The following is a 15402-nucleotide window of genomic DNA, read 5'->3' on the forward strand; positions in this document are numbered from 1 at the left end:
CCCTTTTCCCGGGGGGGGGGAGGGGAGCGACAGCCCAGCCCCTTCCCGCGCTCGCCCCCGCCCGCGGCTGTGGAAGGAGGGGCCTGGTGGGCGGGACTTAGCCTGGCCGGGTTCTCGCCGCCCTGCCCCCGCCGGCCTCGCGAGACTTGGTTTGAAATGGCGGCGGGCGGGCTCGGCGGCTCTCGCTGAGGCGCGGCCGCGCCATGGAGCGGGCCACGAGCCTCCAGCCGCGGCTGTTCCGCACCTACGCGCGCCGGGGCGCTCCCCGGCGCCGCCTGCCGCCCCCGGCCCCCTGGCTGTCGCCGCCGCTGGACCGCAAGCGGCTCTTCAGCTCCAGCTCCGCCTCCGTGGGCTCGACTTCCACCGCCTCGTCCTCCGGCTCCGAGGACCCCGACTTCCAGCCCTGCCGCCGCCGCTGCCGCCGCCCGCCGCCGCCCCGCAGTCCCGCCCGCCTGAGGCGGAGGAGAGCCGGCCGCGAGGAGGCCAAGGAGAACCGGGGCCCCGCCGGGCCGGGCCCGCAGAGCGATAGCTGCGCCGTGCCCGCCACCCCGCTGCGGAGACACGTCACCCGCCGGCGCCGCCGGGGGGCGCTCCCGTCCCCGGGGCGCAGGACGGGGCTGCGGGCGCGGGCCCCCCTGCTCTGCAGCACCCCACAGCAGGCGCCGCCCGGGGCGGAGAGCGGGCCCCTCCCCGAGGAGGAGAGCATCCTGGGGGGCTGCCAGGAGAACGGCCCCCCCGGTCCTGGGAGGGCGGCCTCGGGCCGGGCCCCCCGCCGACGTCACGGCCCCCCCCGGAACATCCTGGCCGAGCTGAGCTCCTTGGCGCCGAGGAGCAGCACCGCGGAGCCCGCGGCAGGGCTGGAGGGCAGCATGGAGCTGTCCGGGGGCAGCGGCCGGGTCGCTCCTGGCCCACAGCATCCCACCCCCAGTTCAGGCAGCCCCCTGGGGGGAGACTGGCGGAGCCAGAGCCAGCCGCCGTGCACAGCATCGCCCCAGACTACTTGTATGATATCTGGGAGCAGCTATGTCCTCTTACCCTGTGGGGCTGGGAGACCGCCTGAAGCAGCCCAGGGCGACTCGATCCAGCTTGTCCCCTCATCATTTCCAGGTATCCACAGACAGTCTGTCCCTACTCAGGACCAGCCGGTGTCACCCCATCATAAAACTGTGAGTAGAGATCATGTCCAAAGACTGACCTCACAAAAGGCAGAGGGGGCTCAGAGGACTACACAGGGACCTTGCCAGCTAGAAACTAGTCTGGGCCTGCAGAAAAGTGTTAACCATCCTGGGGCTGCACTGCCCATTACTGGGACGCCCCATGTCCTGGTACAAGATAATACCAGTCCTGATGAGCCACATGATGGTTTGAGAGGAGGCTCTCAGAAAAGGAGCTGGAACCTTAGCACAGACAAAAGCAGACACCAACTTCAGCCCTTGGTGGTCTTGAGCTCTCAAGTGGTACCAACCTGGTTGGCTAACAGGAAGATCAATAATAAGTTGGATGCTTGGCCCTCCTGGAGGGAAAATGATTGTCAGCAGCCAGTTTCCCCCTCTGCCCTGTCTGTAATCTCAGTAAAGAAGTCCAGAAGTAGCAAGGTCATTCCCAGAGATGGTGATGGAGGCACCAGTAGAAAGGCCTGTATCAGTGGGTTCAGCTCCAGCCGATGGGGGAAACAGGCAAGGTGCCGCCCTGTCAGACGCAAGAATTCAAAAACTCCATGGCAGCAGGGTAATGGCTCCTTCTTTCAAGAACAAATGAGGCAAAAAGGAAGAGAGAAAAATGCCCTGGAGATGTCATCGTCTTTTCTGTGTGACTCTTCTTTCCTCAATGACTCCCAGTGGTGGGCTAGGGCTCGAGCATCTCTCACTCTTCACAAGAAAAAGAAAGTTTCCATCGAGGAAAGTGCCTGTAGCAGCATCCCTTGTACTCCTTCCTCCAAATCTCAGCTTGCAGGGTACCGTAAGTCCTCGTTCATTCAAAGTGTTGGCTACTGTAATTGGCCCACTTCCTCCGTGCTCCTGCTGACTCCCATGAAGTCCCATTCTGTTCTGGAGGTGATGCTCACAGACGCAGAAAAGGTGTATGGGGAATGCCAACAGGAGGGTCCTATCTCCTTTGAGCAATGTATTCCCCCAGATAAGATGAAGAACTGTTTGAAGATTGGGGAAGGAGTATTTGGGGAGGTGTTCCAAACAAACAGTGAGAGAGGAGCTGTGGCTTTAAAAATAGTTCCTGTTGAGGGGACTGAAAGGGTCAATGGAGAAGCTCAGAAGAGCTTCAGTGAGATCTTGCCAGAGATGATAATCTCAAAGGAGCTCAGCCTTTTATCTCAGGAGGTAGAGAACAGGACTGTAGGTTTCATTGACTTGTACTCTGTGCACTGTGTCCAGGGGGCATATCCCAAGCATCTTCTGAAAGCCTGGGACAAATATCACAAACTGAACGGATCTGAAAATGACCGGCCAGACCTGTTTGGAGAGCAGCAGCTGTTCATGGTCCTGGAATTTGAATTTGGAGGCAATAACTTGGAGAATATGAGGAAGCAGCTAAATTCAGTGGCAACAGCAAAAAGCCTGCTGCATCAAGTTACTGCTTCCTTGGCTGTGGCAGAGGAGGGACTGCACTTTGAGCACAGAGACTTGCATTGGGGGAATATTCTGGTGAAGAAAACCAACTTGAAAGAGCTCAGTTATACTTTGAATGGAGCAGTTTATACAATCCCCACGAAAGGAATTCATGTGAACATCATAGATTACACCCTATCTAGGATGGAGAAAGATGGGCTAACTATCTTCTGTGATATTTCTACTGACAAAGAGCTGTTCCTAGGAAGAGGTGACTACCAGTTTGATATCTATAGGCAGATGAAAAAAGAGAATGCCAACAACTGGGCTGACTATCACCCCCATAGCAATGTCCTGTGGCTGCACTATTTGGTAGATAAACTTCTGAAAGAGGTAAACTACAAGAGAAAGCTATCATCCTCCTCTGCCTTGAAAGGCATACAGAAGCAACTCCGAAAGTTTCACAGAGAAGTCCTGAACTTTAGCTCTGCAAGTGATGTTCTGCTCAATAGCAGCCTTTTCCACTGATCAAAATGGACCTTTGAATGAGAGATCACAAAATGGTGTCCTTGTACTGTCACTCCCTTTGCTGTATTTTTGGAATATTTTAACATTGGCATATTTGGCATGGTGCAGATAGTAAATGACCTCTTATGTCCATGAGTTAAATAATTTCTAAGTGTTCAGCTAAAATATGTGAAGATCCATTGTTGCCAAAAAAATTTGAAACATTTCACAGTTCAAATATTAAAAATGGTTCTTCCATATGTTAAGTCCTTATTTTGAACGTTAAGATCCTTTGCAACTTTTAATCTTAGATCATTAAAACTGATGACTTTAAGCTGCAGTAAAATCTAGCCTACTTTTCATTTCTCACTATGGAAAATGAAGACTTGACCTAATATTGCTAATACATTTGAGGCATTCCCTTATTATAAAAAATGTTGGTTTTTTTTGTTTTTGTTAAATTAGGACTTATATAGACCCAGCTTTAAACACATGCTCTTAGGTTGGCAAACTTCCTGGATTAGCAGAATGAATTTGACAGGTTACAATACAATAAATACAATAAACCTTGAAATAGAAAATTAGAGAAAATACTCCTGGATTCTGTAGGAAAGCCACGCTTGAATATGTTTTATCAGTAAGGCTATGATTTTGTCATGGATCTTTTCAGTAAAAGTGATGGACTGGTCATGGGCAATAAACAAAAAATCATGGAAGCTGTGACCTGTCCCTGACTTTTACTAAAAACATCCCTGACAAAATGGGGGGGCCCAGCACCCTGTCTCCCCCCCCCTGCAGTGGCTGGGAGCTACAGGGACCCCATTGCCCAGTGGCACTTGCGGAGGGGGGGGTCCCGCAGTCAGTTGTGGGGGGAGAGGGTCCCCTGCTGCCCATGGAGGCTGGGCTTCTGCTGAGTCCCCTGGTACCTGCAGCAGCTGGGCAGCTCTGGGGGCCCCTCAATGTCACAGAGGTCACTGGAAGTCACAGATTTCACAACCTCCGTGACATAATCTTAGCTTTACTTATCAGTAAGGGTCTAAACCTGCTCTCCGGAAAGTCTGTGGAAGAGGAATCGCACATTGAAAAAGTTTAAAAAAATAAAATAAAAATACCTGTGTTCCTGTTACATTTTTCATTTTTGTAATAGGATGACCTTGTATGCAGATAGGAACCAAAATCTCTAAATCAATTTGAGCGCCAAAGCGGTTTTCCCCATTGATCTACGAAGGCAAATGCACAGGATGAGAAAGGGTGAACTGTTGGCCCTAAAAAATCCAACTTCATCAATGTTATTAACTTTGTACCTACATTAAACTGGAACGCTTTGGTCTCAGAGTGTCCTTGACTAACATTCACATATACTACTGGAGTTGGCCTGCAGACAAACAGATAAATCAAACTAAATGGATCTTGCATTGTTATTGCTGCAAATTAGTTCACACTATAACTGATAGAGACAGATCCCTCAAATAGAAGAGAAGGGAAGTTATCACACATCCAGTTTTAGTGAAGTCATGTTTATCTACACTTATTTTAAAGGGACAACATCTTATAATTAATAATAATATATGGAGATATACCTATCTCATAGAACTGGAAGGGACCCTGAAAGGTCATTGAGTCCAGCCCCCTGCCTTCACTAGCAGGACCAAGTACTGATTTTGCCCCAGATCCCTAAGTGGCCCCCTCAAGGATTGAACTCACAACCCTGGGTTTAGCAGGCCAATGCTCAAATCACTGAGCTATCCCTCCCCTCCTTTGAATCTAGAATCTATTTAAATAGTTTCAGGTACTAGAGATGCCCCTGAATTTCCCTGCCAGTTAGGTGGTCTTACTATCACATTTTTCAGTTTCTCCCTTCCCTTTTGCAATGTGAGACACATACAAAATGGGAACCACCAACTATCTATAGTGTTGTTAAACACACAAAGTAAGAAATCTTAGGATCTAGCAATTACAGTAATCTTGTGATTCTAGTAACAATAGTTGACTATCTTAAACAATAAGGTTAATTAACCTTTTTATAGAGGAACAGCAATTCATAAATAACAAATTATACAGGCGTCGGCAACCTTTCAGAAGTGGTGTGCCGAGTCTTCATTTATTCACTCTAATTTAAGGTTTCGTGTGCCAGTAATACATTTTAACATTTTTAGAAGGTCTCTTTCTCTAAGACTATAATATATAACTATTGTTGTATGTAAAGTAAATAAGGTTTTTAAAATGTTTAAGAAGCTTCATTTAAAATTAAAATGCAGAGCCCCCCGGACCGGTGGACAGGACCCGGGCAGTGTGAGTGCCACTGAAAATCAGCTTGCGTGCCGCCGGTTGCCTCCCCTGTAGTCTTAACAAGGTTCCCCTACTTCACTTTACCTCCAAAACTGGTTTGTAAATGTCCTAATAATATCAATAGCACTTGGCTACTCCGTAAGACTTACTTGGTAAGAACTGCAGTCAAAGCATATCTGACATCAAGTATGTGTTCTTCAATCAAAGCAGTGCTATTTTCATTTACACTAAAAATAAATTAAAGGGTAAAAGATAACATTTAGTTATCTACCTGTACTATATTTAATTTTTTTCCCTGTCACTAAAGCTTCTATAGTTTGACATTTGCTGACAGTGACTTTATACAAGGAGAATGAAAAGAATTATTGCCACTGTACAGTCAAAAGCAGCTTTCACAGAGCTACTAGCGGTCTGAACTCCATAAATGTAATATTGTAGGAATTCTGACCTTTCCTTTAGCATTTCCTGTTTCCCCATATTTCAAATACAAGTGCAGTATGTGAGCATACAGCAATGCTCACATCTATCATAGTTAAGGGTGCTCCCACATGTTCAAAAAGCTTGCTGGCATGGTAGAAACTTATACAAAAACCTTCCCCTTCAACTATGCTTGCAGTAGAGTTGAAAGGCAAAAATTCCAGATTTAGCTGCCTAAAGTTAGTCAAATAAAATCTTTAGTTTCCTAAAATCAGTTTCCTGATTTTCAAAGATGCTGAGCATCTGCTCATTCCTTATTTTCCACACTTAAGTCCAGCTGTTGAGGTGCGAAACCGTAGGTTTAGATTCCTATCTTGTTTGAAAACGTTGACAAATGGGTCAAGTACAGTTTTGTGCAGATTACTTGGGTATAAATATGGCCTCAGCTTTTTTTATTTTTAAAGGCTTGCATGCCTTCCCCCCAACCCCCTAGAAAGCAGACTTCCCCCGTCCCCATCCCGAAAGAATAGGAAAGGAGAGCAAAGGACTCTGAAAACGTGCTTTCCCAGGCCCCAGTGAAGTGGGTGGAGGGAATTAGTATCCACCACACCTTGCCTCCCCAAAATCAATTGGGCCTCAACAAAAAATCCACTCGGCACACAGCTGAGCCTGTGTTTTTGAAAAAAGTATACACTATACACTGTTTCCCCTACTGATGAAGAAGGGGTACTAGGTGTCCTACAGGAAAAAGAGGGAAATCGGGACCCTGCTTAAGAAATAAGTAAATTTGGTGGCTTTTCCATTCTCTAATTTCCAAAGAGAAAATAAATTATAATCCTCAGCAGGTAGGGGAATAGTTTGTACATACATGGACATTTCTAAAAGAAGGGAGGGATGGATGAGTAGGGTTTCCATGGAACTGGCTCCCACAGGCTGTTTAATGGAGAAGTATTAAGGAAATAGGAGGTGACTTATGTTTTCTCTTCTGTCTATAATATGCAGGTGGGAAAGGGCATTTCTTACTTTGTGACGTTAATAGTGATGTTCGCAGTCTGATCTGGAAATAAAGCTTCATCTAATTGCCAAATCACTGAGAAATGTGCCTATTATGAAGAAAGAGATTATTAAACAAAAAAAGCAAAATGAATGTACAGGTCTGTCGCATCTTACGTTGGGGTTACATTCCACAGTCAGTGCATAAAGCAAAAATCGCGTATAGTCAAAATTACATTGAGTGTAATGGGCGGAATTGCCCGCACTACAGGTACAGTATTAAAATTATTATTTTTCTCTTTTTTTTTGTTTTTGCCGACCGCGTAAAGCTGAAATCGCGCACGTTAAATGCGCGTAAGATGCGACAGACCTGTATGCAAATGGTTTTTTTATTCTTGCTGTACTACTTTTAAAATAGATTTAGTTGGATAATTTTATTGTCCAAATTTCTCTCCAGTATGTGATACATATTACTATGTATAATAGAAAAACAGCCGAGAAACAGATATATGCAAATGGCTAGTGTGACAGTCAGGGTCCAGACACCCCACGGGGAGAATAGATGGTTTAAACCCCTAAAAAGAAGCAGTTAAACCAAATGATTGCATACTATGTTATTTTACTGTAAAAGTATATCGAGTATGGTCTTTTACAGAAGCTTTTACTGTTCTGAAACTGATGGTCATCATGAGATACGTATAGAGACTATGGTTATGAATTTGTGTATATAGAGAACTGTGCTCATAAGCTTTGGCTCCACCTCACAGCAGGGAGGTGAGCAATCAGATAGGGAGAGGCAGCTCCCAAGCCAGATGTTTACACAAAACCGGACTCAAGTAACGATTCATTGTACAGCCCAGGAACAGACAAATCATGGGTCATTAGAGTTTGTGGTAAAACACTGAGACAACTTGGAATTTCCCACTTTTCAATATCTATAATGAACTGAAGAATAAAACTGCAAACCCTTTTAAAATAAAACGGGTTTGAAGTGAAATCTATCCAGAGACAGGAAGAGCCTGTAGGTGGGAAGCTTTCTGTGAATGCTGGATTCGTCCCCCCCACCACAGTAGTTAAGGTGAGAAACTGTTCAAAGGCAATAGGTAAATTGTATTAGAAAAAGGGTTTTTTATCTAATATGGATGTTTAAAGCCTGAGGTTGCATCTTTACATTTACTGGGTCACTTGCATGTTTGCTATCTCACTATTTCATCTTTGAATCAGTGGGTTTTTCTATGAAATAGACGTTTTGTTTATTTTTACTCCAAGCAGGTCTTTGTTGTGCAAACTGTGTGGGGACCAAAGTAAGATGGTATCTGTGGGACTGATTTCACACCTTCGGAGGTGACAAACCAGAGGTGGAAAGTCTGTGTGTCTGGTAGTTAAAAACCAGGGCCGGCTCCAGGCACCAGCCGAGCAAACTCGTGCTTAAGGTGGCATTCTGCCCAATCCTAGGGTGGCACGGCTGCTTTTTTTTTTCTTGGTTCACCACCCTGGCCGCCCTGTAGGGGCGGCGGCGCGGAGGAGGGGAGCGCCCTGCTGGGAGCGGGCTGCGTGCTCCGTCTGCCCCAGCCCGTGCCAGGTCTGTAGCAAGCCCGGCAGGGCAGCCCGCGTCCTTCCCTCGCCGCCGACCGGAGTAGCGCCCCGCTGAAGCCCTGGCTGCCCCCCCTTCTCTCTCTCCCCCCGCTAGCCGGGGCACGTCTGCAGCGCAGGGAGTCCCCCTGCACCCTGGCTCTGGCTGCCCTGCAGGGTTTCCCCCCCCCCCCCGCTTTGCCGCTCTGGCCACCCCGCAGGTTTTTGTTTGTTTTTTTTGCTTGGGGCAGCAAAAAAGCCAGAGCCGGCCCTGTTAAGAACTCAGAAATTTAGGGAGACTCAGGACAGGAAGGGCTGTTGGTGTCACCCTGCAAGGAGTAACTAAGCTGCTGAAAGCTAGAGTGAGACCTGGTGCATGTGGGCAGGCTACAGGTGTCAGCACAGCATTAAGGCACCCCAGGGTTACAGGGCACGCAGTGACAGAACGCGTTACTGGCCTGGGTGATCCTCAAAATATCACAGTCAGCTAGAGTGCTGACCTCCATACATGAGAGTTAGTTGAGGCTATGGCCTAGTTGCAAAGATAATGGTGCAAGAGCAGCTGATGAAAATAGAACAAACACTGAGGACAGAGCTGGAAACAATGACATTTGACTTACCGTTGTTTTTTTGAATATTGGGTGTCCAATCTTGCAGCCCATGGACGAGAGTAAATGTGCAGATGGTTTTGGCTGATCGCAATGAATCACAGTAGAGGATGGCTGTCAAAATAGTAGGAATGCTTTTTAATATAGAAGCAAAACAGACTGGAAGATTCAACTCGTTCTGCTGTGCACTCCCACAAAATGAATTTCTAACCTAGGTGTGAATAGCTCACAGGTAACATCAGGAGTTAGGTGTTCTGGAGATCACAAGAGTTCTCCATTTAGGCACTGATAACATCACTGAGGTGTTCCGTTTATGATTTCTTTTCAGGCCTCGTTTTAGGCATTTAGAGCAGGTATTTTCAATACAGGCTATGAGTCTCGTAAAAAAACGCCTTTTATAGGCAGGCAAAATTGATTCAAACTGCCAGAACACTTTATTTACATGAAACATGTTGGATTAGTATGGTTGAGATAAATAACAAATACCCACATTTGACTGGTTTTAAAAAAAGTTCAAGTTACTCAGTGGTCTCCATATATTGCAAAAGAAAAACACTGCAACGAACCCAACATACAGATTATAGCCTTGCCCTGAAGACAGTCCAGTCCTTCAAGACCTCCACTAACTCTATCCCTTATAAAAATTGATAAAGTAATTTAAAAGTCTCATCAGTTTTAACTTGAAAAATGGGGAAACTAACTGACCCAGACTCTTTAGTTCTGGCTATATTTTAGCAATAGCAAGCCCTTTGTGCTGCTGCAGTTTAATGCATTACAACACTACTCACTTTTCAGCTGTTCCATTTTATGTATGCCATTGCTGAATACACCCTAATACGGCTGGCTTACTCATGCAACATGAAGGCAGTGTTTGAATTTTATTTAAATTTTTTCATCATGCTGTAATTATGGCCTTAATATACTGAATAAATCCAAAGCTTATACTAGCCCAAGATCTGTTCTCAGTAATTCTGAAACTAGGAAGTTAGTATTTGCTTTCAGTGTTCCTGAACTCAGAAATAACCTTCCTATATACCCCAAACCTTAATTTAATCTGTTAACAGGAAGGGCCACTTGACTGGGACCAGAAAACTGCAGAAGGTCCAGGAATCTATGCTGAGTATCCTGTACCTCCTTGGGTTGGATCTGGAGCTCAGTTGCCACCCACTGCAAGAGCTCTTGATACTGCCTGTAGACCTCAGGCAAGGATGGCGAAGACTGAATTACCACCTCATCTAGCATCGGGAAGGATTCACCTGTCCGCACCATTGGTCCCAGCAGATTTGGCTCAATTTTTTCTCTCTTGTACCCTGACGGAGCTGGTTGGTGTCAGCAAAGAGAGGGTAGGTGGGATTCATGCAGAGATCTGGAGTGTCTAGCATAGGGATCCCATGGACTCCAATGATGCCAGTAGGAAGAGTCAACTGGTTGAGGGGGATCCCTTGGCATTGGGTACCACTGGTCCCCTGGATAATCATATCTGGGTGGAGAACAGATCTAAGACCTTCTGGAGCCTCCAGCTCAGCAGACGAGAAGGTAGGTTCCAGTTCAATCGGCAAGTCATCAGTACTGGTGGACGAATGCTCCAGCTGATGGAAATAGGGAGTATTTCCATCTCCTCCCAGAGGTCTGTCCTGGAGTGCAGGATGTTCCAATGGCTGGGACCGACAGATCCGGCGCATCCCTAGTTCTGGTGGACAGCGGTTCCTTGCAGGGGCAGGCCAGCACCAGAGCAGAGTCTAAGTCTGTAGCTCCCAGACAGTGCCGATGGTGCTGATCCTTTGGTTAGTGTATCGGAACCCAAATTAGTACCAACGTATCCCTACTCTTTTGCGCCAGACCTTCATGCCCAAGAGGTCTGAGCAGACCTAAGTCCTTAGGAGTTGTGCATGAGGACTCACCAGACTTGGACAGAATGGGGGAGGGATCTTTTAGTTTAGGAGCAGATTTTTCCTTGCGTTTGAGCGTGCTCCTTGCTCCTAATGAGAAGCCTATCAATTCTTAGCAGCTCTGGCCTCAGCTCCTGTGCTCAGGCTCAGAGGGGCGCTGCTCACGCACTGAGGCCATTGTACAAGTTGGTCGCCTTGGCCCAGGTCTGGGTCTCAAGGCTTTCTCCATGAGATGTTTCTTTAGTCAGAGCTCTTGAGAGGGAAGGAGCGACAAATGTTGCACTTAGCGGAGATGTGAGCCTCCCCAAAGGCAGTATAGGCAACACTGGTGTTTATGGCTCACAGAGAAGGAACCAGGGCAGAAGATCCCCCTTAAATCACTGGTCTCTGGCCATAGTCCTTGTTCATTGGGAGAAGCTCCCCAAGTCAGGGACTCGGGTAGGACTAATTTACACTAACTAGACAAATGAACACTACTAAGAATAATAAAAAAATATTTACAGTATATACACAGGTTTTGAAGAATAAACACGGAAGTAGCTTCGGACACAGGATTCCAACTCAGGCTATGCAGCAGTAAGAAGGAACTGGAGCAGCATTGGTCCCCACCACCCTGTAAACTCTCAGTTCAGAGCACAAGGAAAACAACTGGAGGCATGAACCAACGGACCCGACTTGCTAGAAATGTTATCTCAGTCAGGCACACGGTGTGCCTGCACACCCACGTATGGAATACATGTAGGGACCAACACTCAAAGAACTATCTGGATCTCAAATCACTAAAAGGTGCTGTACAGCCCATAAAAGAAAAAAAATGCTCACAACAGTTATCAGTAGTTAAATAGCCTCACTAGGAAAAGTGAGACAGATGTTACATGAGTTGTTCAAAGTCCCAGCAAGTCAGTGGCAGTCAGGATTAGAACTCAGAAGTTCCTGACTCCCAATCCTGTGTTTACTCCATTAGGCCACAGTGCGTCTGAAAGAACACAGGTTACTCATGCATAACTCCTGATAAAAGTATACAAGAGAGCCTTACCTATTGTTCTGTGTATGATGTGTCTTACTGTTCATGGATTTATTAATAAAGCACCTATAGATGAGCTTTACATCTTACCACTGGCCAAAAAGACCTCCTTGGAAAATAAGCATTTATTTCAAGAGAGTTTTCCTGGGCAGTGAGTGAATAACAATGGATTCTGACCCTGGCTGTTCCTTACCATCCTGGTTTTGAACCAGACAGCCACTCCGTGATCTCACCTCTGGGATCATCTTTTTAAACTGTAGATTTCTAGGGTATTTCAAGACCAAGGTTGTCATGTAGGAGTCATCTCCGCTGTTAACTAGAGAAATGTCCATGGTCAGCTCCTTGGTGTCCCCCACCACTAATTTCTTCCTATAAGCAGGCATGAGACATAAAACAGATGGGTTACACTTTATCAATGTTAATGTAACAAAGGGAGACATAAAACACAAATTATTTTAACAAAGTCCATATGTAATTTTATAGCAACACCAAGAACGAAATCTGTATAATAAAACCATTTCAACTCACTGAGTGTGACTTCTCAAGGTTAGGTTCGCAGCACAGATGGCTTTGTTATTACAGTCCTTCTTGTAAGGCAGCTGAAATTAGACAGAGGAGTGGGAGTCACTGTGATGGAGTCAGACTAGTTGGTCAGAACTCTGGTTTTAATGGGACTTTTTCCCCCCTCTTTTTTTCCCCCCCCGGGAGGCAGCATATTAAAAACCACGTACACTCACATGTACAAGAATGCTTTCCCCAAAACCAGGGATTCACATAACCCTATCTAAGGGGCAAAGCTGGAGTTGAAGAAACCTCTAGCAGTGACTCACTAACAGGTTGCTATTGAATTATGATGGGATTGCCAGAAAAGGGACTAATAGGAGGATTCACAGCAACACGAAATGCCTTCAGTGGTGACAAGGTCAGCATTCTGAATATTTCCTCTGGGTCCCTTCGCAATCCAGCATTCTCAGCACATTAGAAAGAGATGCTAGTTGTTAACCCTTCCATTCGTCCACTAGGAGTCATCTGAACCATTCTGTGGCTGAATCGTGTAAGTTACTTTTTTATTATTCCCCTTTCATTGCTGAAATATTATTCTAGTTTTTGAATCAGTCTGACCATATTATTTGACTTACTCTCTCCCTATCTCAATTTATTTAAATGCAAATATCACTTTCTTACAAGGTACAGAGATGAAAAAAAATAAAAACTAGAAAAGTGAATTTCTAGAAATGCCATACAAGCTTCAAAATTAAAGTTTCATATGTTCAAGTCAGTTCCAAACACACTGCATGTTTTACAGATGAGACTGATTTGATTTTTCTGGAAGAACCAAATCAGGGGAAATGGCCAGTATTTTTTTATCAGCAATTTGATCCTCCAATATAAATCTAGCATCTATAGCTGATACTGCCATAGCAGTCCAATGACAATTAACCATTAGGTGATGGGTGCTTTGGTTGCTAGCAAATCAATCTATCACCACTACCACATCTCAGATGATCAAACTGAATAGTAATATACTACTACGTAATGGTAAATGAGCACTCATTGCAAAGTATTACCCTGATTCATCTAGATGGCATAGTTATTAGATATTGATTTGTGACTGGAGTTATCCATATTAATAAACAGGAAAATGCTGCCTCATCGTAGAGCTTTGCTGCATTTGTCAGAAACTGATTTAAATTCCAGACTGACTAGTTTAAAAAATAGAGCTAAATTAGCTAATAAGAATTTCCCCTGCTCATAAAATATAAATGAGAGACCATGATACAAAAAACACAGGTTAAAACCAGCTAATTAGAAGCTGAAACGCCCGAATTCTGATTTAGATTTTTTTCAAAATATAATTTAGAAGATATTTTAAAATACCTCTTTTAAAATAGAAAATTATACCACTTTGTTAATGCAGAAATCTTCATTCAAAGAATAGCTCTTAATAATACTACATAACATAGAGCTTTATATCTGCAAAAGCACTTCACAAACATTAACTAATGACTCCTCAACACCTTTCCAATTGAGGTGGGTTCTGTCCCCGTTTGGTAAATGGGTAAACTGAGGCACAGAGAAGGAAAGAACAGTTACTCACCTTCTCGTAACTGTTGTTCTTCGAGTTGTGTTGCTCATATCCATTCCAATTAGGTGGGTGCGTACACAGTCGTCAGAAAGTTTTCCCTTAGCAGTGCCCGTTGGGTCAGCTGTGGAGCCCCCTGGAGTGGCACCTCCATAGCGCTCTATATATGACCCTGCCAACCTGGCTACTCCGACAGAAGGGAAGGCAGGTGGGTACTGGAATGGACATGAGCAACACATCTCGAATAATAAGTTACAAGAAGGCGAGTAACCGTTTTTATTTCTTCGAGTGATTGCTCATGTCCATTCCAATTAGGTGACTCCCAAGCCTTACCTAGGCGGTGGGGTCAGGGTTATGGAATCGCTGATTGGAGCACCGCTCTGCCGAATGCTGCATCATCTCTGGCATGCCAGATGATGGCATAGTGAGCGGGGAACGTATGCACTGAGGACCAAGTCACTGCCCTGCAGATTTCTTGTATTGGGACCTGGGCCAGGAACCCCGCTGACGAGGCCTGGGCCCTCGTGGAACGTGCCGTAAGTGCCGGGACTGGGACCTTGGCCAGCTCGTCGCACGTGCGGATGCAGGACGTGATCCAGGAAGGTATTCTTTGAGATGAGACCAGGTGTCCTTTCATCCGGTCTGCTACCCCTACGAACAGCTGGTTGAACTTCCTGAACGGCTTAGTGTGCTCGATGTAGAATGCTAGTGCCCGCTGAACACCCAATGAGTGTAGCCTCTGCGCTTGACTACTGGCATGAGGCTTAGGAAAGAAAATGGGCCGTCTTGACTCGTGTGAAAATGTGACACGGCCTTAGGAAAAAAGGCTGGGTGAGGCCTAAGTTGCACCTTATCCTTGTGTAAGACTGTGTAAGGTGGGTCAGAGGTGAGGGCCTTCAACTCAGACACCCGGCGTGCTGAGGTAATGGCGACCAGAAGAGCTACTTTGTACGATAGATAGAGGAGGGAGCACGTCACTATCGGTTCAAACAGGGGCCGCATTAGATTGGAGAGGACCAAGTTCAGGTCCCACACAGGGACTGGCCATCTAATCTGGGGATGGAGGCGTTCCAGGCCCTTGAAAAAACGTCCCACCATGGGGTTGGCAAATACAGAGCATCCAGATACTCCTGGGTGGAAGGCCAAGAGAGCAGAGAGGTGTACCTTGATGGATGCTGCTGCCAGGGCTTGTTGATTTAGGTGTAGGAGGTACTCTAGGGTGAGTGGGATAGGCACCTGGATTGGAGGTGTGTGATGCTGGGCACACCAGCAAGTGAACGTTTTCCACTTAGCTAGATAAGTGGCCCTGGTGGATGGTTTCCTGCTGCCAAGTAGGACCTCCCGTACAGGTTCCGAGCACAGAAGCTCCATGGGGTTTAACCACGAAGCTTCCAAGCCGTGAGATGGAGGGACTGGAGGTCCAGGTGGAACAGGTGACCATGGTCCTGACTGGAGG

The 15402-nt window shown here is 46.1% G+C and overlaps 1 protein-coding gene across 1 annotated transcript in view; it reads right to left on the bottom strand.

Moving 5' to 3' along the window:
• The window catches only part of ITGAE (integrin subunit alpha E), a 58789-nt gene that overhangs the window by 7657 nt on the left and 35730 nt on the right, over nt 1-15402 (bottom strand). The window contains exons 24-30 of the mRNA XM_029912532.1: nt 12392-12462; nt 12097-12232; nt 8963-9064; nt 6801-6880; nt 5510-5587; nt 4380-4446; nt 4103-4291 (exon numbers count right to left, since the gene is read on the bottom strand). Coding sequence (XP_029768392.1) covers nt 4103-4291; nt 4380-4446; nt 5510-5587; nt 6801-6880; nt 8963-9064; nt 12097-12232; nt 12392-12462 — 723 coding nt within the window. The remainder of the gene's footprint in view (nt 1-4102; nt 4292-4379; nt 4447-5509; nt 5588-6800; nt 6881-8962; nt 9065-12096; nt 12233-12391; nt 12463-15402) is intronic.

The sequence above is a fragment of the Terrapene carolina genome, unplaced genomic scaffold (genome assembly GCF_002925995.2).
Source record: "Terrapene carolina triunguis isolate 2854851 unplaced genomic scaffold, T_m_triunguis-2.0 Scaffold231, whole genome shotgun sequence".
Classification (NCBI taxonomy): domain Eukaryota; kingdom Metazoa; phylum Chordata; order Testudines; family Emydidae; genus Terrapene; species Terrapene triunguis.